This window comes from Mus caroli, chromosome 4 (genome assembly GCF_900094665.2).
Source record: "Mus caroli chromosome 4, CAROLI_EIJ_v1.1, whole genome shotgun sequence".
NCBI classification, from domain to species: Eukaryota; Metazoa; Chordata; class Mammalia; order Rodentia; family Muridae; genus Mus; species Mus caroli.
Window position 1 is genome coordinate 142,457,215 of NC_034573.1, and position 8,337 is coordinate 142,465,551.

General features: G+C 57.3%; 1 protein-coding gene across 3 annotated transcripts in view; it reads left to right on the forward strand.

Annotated features, from left to right (window-relative positions):
* Nphp4 (nephrocystin 4) overlaps positions 1-6,332 on the forward strand; it is an 86,115-nt gene extending 79,783 nt beyond the window's left edge. For 2 of the 3 annotated variants that reach the window (XM_029476428.1, XM_021159368.2), the window contains exons 22-30: positions 269-455; positions 1,052-1,135; positions 2,468-2,624; positions 2,839-2,924; positions 3,448-3,533; positions 4,320-4,491; positions 4,727-4,906; positions 5,166-5,309; positions 5,785-6,332. In XM_029476428.1, the coding sequence (XP_029332288.1) occupies positions 269-455; positions 1,052-1,135; positions 2,468-2,624; positions 2,839-2,924; positions 3,448-3,533; positions 4,320-4,491; positions 4,727-4,906; positions 5,166-5,309; positions 5,785-5,925 (1,237 nt within the window). In that variant the 3' untranslated portion in view covers positions 5,926-6,332. The remainder of the gene's footprint in view (positions 1-268; positions 456-1,051; positions 1,136-2,467; positions 2,625-2,838; positions 2,925-3,447; positions 3,534-4,319; positions 4,492-4,726; positions 4,907-5,165; positions 5,310-5,784) is intronic. The other variant, XM_029476427.1, reaches the window with a different exon arrangement.
* Positions 6,333-8,337: the final 2,005 nt, after the last annotated feature.

An 8,337-nucleotide genomic window follows, 5' to 3' on the forward strand; every position in this document is an offset into this window, starting at 1 on the left:
GAGAGAGAGAGAGAGAGAGAGACCCAGCCAGCTGTGAGTGGGGGTGTGTGAGACCCAGCCAGCTGTATGTGTGTGTGTGTGTGTGTGAGAGAGAGAGAGAGAGAGAGAGAGAGAGAGAGAGAGAGAGAGACCCAGCTAGCTGTGAGTTGGGGTGTGCATGCTCTGGGCTGATGTGCTTCTGCCACGGAGACCAGGTTGGCTGGCCTCTGCCCCCTCATCTGAGGGTCTCCGGGCGGTGGACAGTTCTAACACTGTCCCTGTCCCCCAGTATCATCCTGGACAGCCAGGAATGGAGGTACTTCAAGGAGGCCACCGGCCTGCACACGCCCCTGGAGGAGGATATGTTCCACCTGCGTGGGAGCCTGGCACCCCAGCTCTACCTGCGACCCCGGGAGACTGCCCACATCCCCCTCAAGTTCCAGAGCTTCTCCGTGGGCCCACTTGCTCCGACACAGGTGTGATGTGAGACCCAGATACAGCAGGGGGGCTCTGTCCAGCGCTGTCCAGGTGGCAAAGGGGAAGAATGTCTCTCTGCATTTGCATATCCCTATTCCCTCTGTCTGTGCCAGGGGTAGGGGGGCAGAATAGCTCTGACTGGTACCTGCTCCACGTGCTTGCCCTCCTCACCAGGGCTGTGCACGGCCGTCTGGATCCTTGTCTTTCTGGTGGGTGTCGGGGGAGACCGTGCCTGCCGCCATCCCTGTGGTTGGCTGACCCCTTCCCCTGCAGCACGGGCTCCTCTGCACAGAGGCAGCAGGGAAGGCATAGGTCAGTCATATATGAGTGAGGGGGAGGGACACACTGAAGCTCTGACCTCTTCAGCAGTTGGTCCTGCAGAGTCACAGTTCCAGCTGGCTCCGTGGACAGGCCACAGGGCAGTGGTTGGGTCTGGTGGGCATGGCTGTAGGCAGCATCAGGCTGCAAGAGCCCCACTAGAGCACAGTGATGCTCTGGAGCTGGTAGCCCTGGCTGGCCCAAGTTCTGCTGTCAGCTGATTCTCAACCAATTAGCCTTGACTCCCCTCCCCCTTGTGCCGCTCCGTGTCTCACAGGCCCCTGCTGAGGTGATCACAGAGAAGGACGCAGAGTCTGGACCCCTTTGGAAGTGCAGCGCCATGCCTACGAAACACGCCAAGGTAGCGGGGCTCAAGATGTCCTGCATTTTCAGTCTTGGCGCAAGTCAAGGCTCTGAGTACTCCAAGCCAAGCATGCGGTGTTTGCTGCTAGACCTTCGCCTCCTGACTCTGCATCCCCTCTCCCTTCCTGGGTGGAATCTGGACTGGGCCTGGGATACCCAAGACCTTGGCCTCCAGAGACTTGGTAGTTTCTGAAACTCTCCCAGCAGCCAGGAGCTTTGTCTCTGGCTCTGTTTAGCCTTCTTTAGCCTCGGCTCTCATCCCTCTTCCCACATCCACCATTCCTCCTTGTCCCTGCTGGGACCACTGCTCAGCTGCCCCTCATTGCTATGGCTACCATCATAGTTATCACTGCTCAGGAAGCAGCTGTTGCTGCTGGTGACCCTGCTGCCATGGTAGGAGCCTGTCCCAAGGCCATCTGTCTGTCTGTGGCCCTCGAGGCAGCCGACCGTGCCGCTGCTTGCACAGCTCGTCCTGCCAGACTCTCGCCTCGGCCTCTTCAGCTGCAAGTAGGTGGCTGGTCGGCCACTTCCTCCTCCTCGGCTGCTCAGCCGCCTCCTCGCCTCCTCGGCTCTTCCCACTCGCTCTAGCAGGCAAGGGAAGCCCTTCATTTGGCCTTGTGCCCCAGTAGCGGGGAAGGCAGGACCGGGTGTCTCCAGCCTGCTGTAGGTTAGCTTTGAAACGGCAGAACATTTACAGGAATCCAGATTCAAACTAAGATCAGGTGCATTTTTGGAAAGATCTCACTTCCCACCTGCCTCTCTCCTTAGTGTGTCGTGTGTGCCACGTGTGTGGTGTACGCCTGTGTCTGTGCGCGTCTGTACCGTGTGCGTCTGTCTGCAATGACAAAGCCACCCGTTATGCCACCTATATAGCTGAGTGGTTTTGTAAGTTCTACTTTGACAGAGGGAAGTTCCTGTTCCTAGCCCTCTCTGGTTTAGACAGTGCCTCCTTTTCCCTGGGGGAAACGTGCTCTGTCCCTAAGCATAGTACCTGCAACCCGGAGCGGTTAAGGGCGAGTCCCCTCAGCAGTGATCCCTCACACACATCCCAGCCCGTGGATATGAGACTGGAGTAGTTCTTGGCGCTGGGTGGTGAGCTGGCTCTCTGGGGTTTTAGGAGTGTGCCCGGCATAAGGTCAGGGGCTGGCATGTCTAGAGTGTACCCCAAGCTAGGTGCTGTCCTGGGTCCGGCCTGCCAAAGCCCTCAGCTGTGCACTTATAGAGGCATTTCTGACAATGTCTTTGCTTTTCATCTCACTTTGTGGGTGCCGGTAAGACCCTCGGGCCATCCAGAGGGACCCAGGAGGCCACCGTGTGTCCATGTCCACAGGTCCTTTTCCGGGTGGAGACTGGCCAGCTCATTGCTGTGCTCTGCCTGACCGTGGAGCCCCAGCCCCACGTGGTGGACCAGGTTTTCCGCTTCTACCACCCAGAGCTCACCTTCCTGAAGAAGGCCATCCGCCTACCTCCCTGGCACACGCTTCCAGGTAGGTCTCATGGCGGCATTGAGGTGCAGGTCTCTCCCCCTCAGGCATGAGGGTGTATGGGGCTGGTGGCATTGATTCTTTGCTTGCGCTTGGCCATGCCCTCTCACTGGCAACCTGACAAGAGGCCGAGGAGTGTGCTGGGTCAGGGTGGCAGCGTCTGCATCCCCGGTCACCCGTTTTGGTGTGTGTGCACTCTGGGTTTCTCCATTTCCAGGTGCTCCTGTGGGGATGCCTGGCGAGGAACCCCCAGTCCATGTTCGATGCAGTGACCCGAATGTCATCTGTGAGGCCCAGAACGTGGTATGCCATCAGCATCGTTAGCCCCACCTTGAGCTGATCCTTGGGGGAGCCCCTCCCATCTTCCCTGCATGCCCGCATCCTCCCTTTGGGCTCAAGCTGGGGTCTGTCTGTATGCAGGGCGGGAGGGCTGTCCTCACATCCTGAGGGGGCTTTGTGGAGGAGCTTGCGAGTCCTCTGCTAGCAGAGCCGTTTGTTCCCGAGTCTCTCAGCCTGAGTTTTGAGAAAAGGCCCAAGGAGGAGAAAAGGAAGCCGAGCCTGGTAATTTGAGGCACTTACTAATTGCCATTGTGCAGAGGCTGAGGGCACTAATTGTATTATGACTGCTTAGGAAGTTAGATGGAGTCTGTGGAATGTAATTATTGAAATCAATATAAGATCAAGAAGCTGTGATCTTCTCGAGCAGAGAGGAAAACAGTGAAGACTCGTGTGGGAAGGGGCTGCGCACACCTGCCTGGCCTCACCCAGCAGACTCCCATGGGTGGGTGGGTGGGAATCAACAGGTGCCTCCTGCTGTGCTCGGCAGGGCCCCGGTGAGCCGAGAGATGTGTTCCTTAAGGTGGCCAGTGGTCCAAGCCCGGAGATCAAAGACTTCTTTGTTGTCATCTATGCGTAAGCACAAACCCTGGGAAGAGAGGAAGTGGCAGTCCGGGCTGGGTGTCAAGGGACCTGTCACTCCCCAGTGTCATGGTCCCCAGTGTCCTGGTGCTCTGTGAGGAAAGTGCTGGCTCAGGCCAGGCTCTGAGGCCGACAGGGCCTTGCTGATAGCATGTTCTTTCCCAGAACATCACAGTAGCCCAGAGAGATGGCCATGATGAATACCTTCCAAGGAAGGGATGGTACAGCTTTCTGGCCCTGAGCCAGCCCAAGACGTCCCTCACCACTCTGTCCCTCAGAGGATTTGCACTGAACCCCAAGAGCAGCTGGGGCTCAGCCCTGCTGTCCGTGGCCCGAAGCTGGTGAAGCCACGCCTTGACCTCTCACCCAGTTTCAGTTGGAGCCCACTGGGAGTTCTTTAAAACTGGGGCAGCCTAGAAATGCCTCCTGCAGGGCTTCTGACAGTGGGGGCTGTGGAATCAGCTGTATTCAGGGGTGAGGGAATATGTACCATGCGCACACACACTATATAAACGTCTCTCAGTGATTCGTCATAGCAGCCAGTGTACACGTGTTACCATGTCCCATTTTACGATGTTGCCATGAGATGTCAGGCTTTGGGTTCCGGCCTGTGGGCCCCACCACAGCCCCTGCTCAAGAGAGTCCAGGCTAGCACAGGGTAGTCCTGTACATAGGGTTCCTGTCCGTTCCCGCTGGTCTCTGCAGCTCTGCCTGTGGCCGTGTGGCTCCTGACCGTCCTCCTGGAGTCCTCCCTGGTAAGTCTGTCCCTGTCCTCTGCAGGGATCGCTGGCTGGCGGTGCCCGTGCAGACATGGCAGGTCTGCCTCCACTCCCTGCAGCGTGTGGATGTTTCCTGTGTCGCAGGACAGCTGACCCGTCTGTCCCTCGTCCTGCGGGGGACACAGACCGTTAGGAAAGTGAGAGCTTTCACCTCCCACCCCCAGGAGCTGAAGGTACGGCCCTTCTCGGAGGTGGCCACAGTAGCTGGTGGAGATTTGCACAGCTCCTCCCCGATGAACAACCTGTAATGAAAACTGCTTTTCTCTGAGTGGGGTGTTAAGGATGAGGGACCAGTATGTACCCTAAAGGTTTTTGGGATTAGTAAAAGGTGACCGTGGGGAACTGCATCACCACAGGGAGTGGGTGGGGAGGGGAGGCTGTGCCCTGACCTCTCCCTTGTCCTTCAAGACAGACCCTGCCGGTGTCTTTGTGTTGCCACCTCACGGGGTACAGGACCTGCATGTGGGTGTGAGGCCAAGGAGGGCTGGCAGCCGCTTTGTCCATCTCAACCTAGTGGACATAGACTACCATCAGCTGGTTGCGTCATGGCTTGTGTGCCTCTCCTGCCGCCAGCCACTCATCTCCAAGGTCTGTAGGCGTTGGGGCCAGGTTGGGGGCAAAGGCATTATAGAACCTCTGCTGTGTCTCATGAGAGCCGGCATCACCTGGCCTTGGGACCCAGCGAACTAGATCCAGTGCTCTGTGTGGGGCTGAGTGGCATGACTCTGAAAGGCTGGTCTGTCCTCTCTTGGTGGATATCCTAGGATCTGAGGCCAAGAGCAGCTGCGCTGGGGAAGTACTCAGGTCCAACCAGCTGCACTGTGTCTCTGTCCCACCTTTGCCCCAGGCCTTCGAGATCACCATGGCAGCAGGGGATGGGAAGGGCACCAACAAGCGCATCACCTACACCAACCCCTATCCCTCTCGGAGGACCTACCGCCTGCACAGTGACCGCCCCGAGCTGTTGCGCTTCAAGGAGGACTCCTTCCAGGTGCTGCCCTGTGGGCTGGGGGTGTGGCGGGAGGTAGTGCTTAGGATCCCAGCTGGCAGGCTCTGGAAAGTTGGGGTCACTTAGGCCCTCTGGGAACTGCTTCAGACGGCAGGTGACACCCTTCTGCCCTCCAGTGGAAGACCCTGACCTCCAGTGTCACCACAGGCAGGTGGATTTCCTCTGAGAAAACGAGACTCAACTGGGAGGGTGGCAGGAGCGTGGGACTGTTAGTGGGCTGAGGGACCCCTACATGCCTTTGCAGAGTAGTGCCTGAGAGAGGGGCGCCGCCGGCTCTCCACACAGCCCTGAGTAAGCACAGCAGCAGCCTTGGCCCGCACGGGCTGCCTGGCCCTCGTGGCCACCATCAGTCCTGGGTGTGCCCTAGGTGGAGTGTCTCGCCCACGTGGTGACCTGCCTGTCTCAGCTCTAGAAGAGCGGAAGCCGAGGAGGCGCTGACCCTCCTGCGCTCTTACAGGTGGCGGGAGGAGAGACCTACACCATCGGCCTGCGGTTCCTGCCAAGCGGCAGCGCCGGGCAGGAGGAGATCCTGATCTACATCAACGACCACGAGGACAAGAATGAGGAGACATTCTGTGTGAAGGTCCTCTACCAGTGAGGGGACCGCTGTGAGGCCAGTGCCCCTCCCTGCAGACATCCGTCGCTGTGACTCCAGGTGTGGCCTGCATGGCCTGTGAGCTGGCTGAGTGCAGAGAGACAAAGGTGTCCCTGGGTATACCATGGTATACCTCCGAGAGTGATCCTCCACTCGAGAGTGAGTGAATGTCACCTCCAGCTCACTCTGCCTGTGACACGCACAAGGCTGTGTTACACCCCTCGACTCTCAGGCTGTGACTGTCCAGAACAAACTGTTTTATAAATGGTTTCCAATGACAAAATTATGTTTTTTACTAGATTTTTAAAAATGAACATAATATATTTTAATTTGCCATGTATTTATTATACTGGGATTCTTTTGTATCTTTTTTTTTAAGTTATTGAATGAAGCACCACATTTCTGCCGTAGTGTCTCTTCTGATGTTTTTCTGGGGGGTTCCTCCTGCTGGAGTGATGGGGTGTGGGGCCTGCAGCTCCCAGTCCTGCCTGGGGGAGGGGGCGGTATCCTCTGTCCTCCTGCTGCAATGTCACACCAGAGGCCAGAGCTGTGGCTCTCTCATGCTGGGAGAGGAGGAGGCAGGTGCTTCCTGTGCCACCATCTGCCAAGGCCCACTCCTCGCCCCCTGGCTCCACCCCTCTGCTCCTACCCCAGCTCGCCCCGCATTGCCCCTCAGGCCCAGCGGATACCCATTCCACAGGGAACCCTGTTTTCTGGCCAATGGGCCACAGTGTTCACTCTGCAGATGCTTGTAAGTTGTCTCCACCACAGAGGCTCCCAGAGTCCTGAGAAGCCCTGTGCCATTTCCCTGAAGCCCAGCTGGCCCAGTAATAGCCCTTGGCATGCCCACACTGAGGCTGAAGCTGCAGTTTCCAGTCTGACCACAGGCTTAAGCTGTCTTAAGAGGTTCAACATTTGTGAAAGCTTCCTGTCTTGGACCATCTCCTCCTGAGCAACCTACGTGGCCTTGGGAGGTCATGACAGTCCTTTCCTTCCACCGTGCGTCCCTCTCGCCCTGGTTTCCACCATGCCAGTGCCTGCAGGAGGCTGCCCTCAGCTCTCGGGGTGGAGCAGGACTTGAGTCTAGATTAGGGTAACACTCACATCTATGGCTAGATAATCCTCAAGTCTCATTTCCTCCTATCCTCCAGGGAGGGTGGCCAGGACCATCTTCTTCATGTGGAAAGCATCAGCTACAGTCCTGCCTTGGGCATCGCTAAGTCCTTGGGCGGGGGGACGAGCCAGAAATGGACTGTGCAGAAGCAGAGGGGAGAATTGGAATGCAGGGCTGGGGGCTGGAGGAAGCCTGGGCCCCGAGGTCCCCTGTTACAAAGCAGTCTCCAGCTCCCATCACCCCCACCCCCAGGCAGGAATGTCGACAGATGGAGTGAGCACAGCCCCTTCCCCTTCCCCTGGGGTCACAGAGACTCCAGATTGAGGGCAGTCATCAGATGGCCTTGTCTGGGGACAGGGCAAACTCTGAAGTAGGTCTTGTACCTGTGTTGATGCTGGGCATGGGAATGGGAAGACAGCCGGGCAGCTGTGCCCACTTGTGGGGATGTCCAGGCTGCTAGTAGGTGATCCCTGGGTCTTCATTAACACTGAGCAGGCTGTGTAAGGAGTGGGGCATGGTCCTGCTGCTGCCCCAGGACCTTTAGACAGGTCTCTGACACTGTACTGCCTCTGACCAACAGTGGGGCAGCTTTAGCCTGCAAATGCCACAGCCTCATGAGTTCACCAGCCCCGGATGAGCCTGAGTCTGTGCCTCCCTGTTCACATGTCAGCGAGCACCCTAGCTCCCAACTCTGCACCTTGTCATTCGTTTGCCCCTGGAGGAGATCCCAGTTCAGAGGTGTTCCCATGGTGAGGGGTCCCCACAGGACAGTTGCATTCAGTGAAACTGTCTTCATCAGGGTGTCTATTCCTGTACAAACATCGTGACCAAGAAGCAAGTTGGGGAGGAAAGGGTTTATTCAGCTTACACTTTCCACATTGCTGTTCATCACCAAAGGAAGTCAGGACTGGAACTCAAGCAGGTCAGGAAGCAGGAGCTGATGCAGAGGCCATGGAGGGATGTTACTTACTGACTTGCTTCCCCTGGCTTGCTCAGCTTGCTCTCCTTATAGAACCTGAGACTACCAGCCCAGGGATGGCACCACCCACAATGGGCCTTCCCTCCTTGATCACCAACCTAGAAAATGCCCCACAGCTGGATCTCATGGAGGCACTTCCCCAACTGAAGCTCCTTTGTCTGTGATAACTCCAGCCTATGTTAAATTGACACACAAAACCAGCCAGTACAGAAAACCCACATTAGATGCTTGCCCGGGGGGTGCTTCAGGTAAGGGTGGGCCGTTGGCTTCAGGAAGAGGTGGCTGTTCCCTGTGGTTGGGCCACAGTGCCGAGGCATTTGTT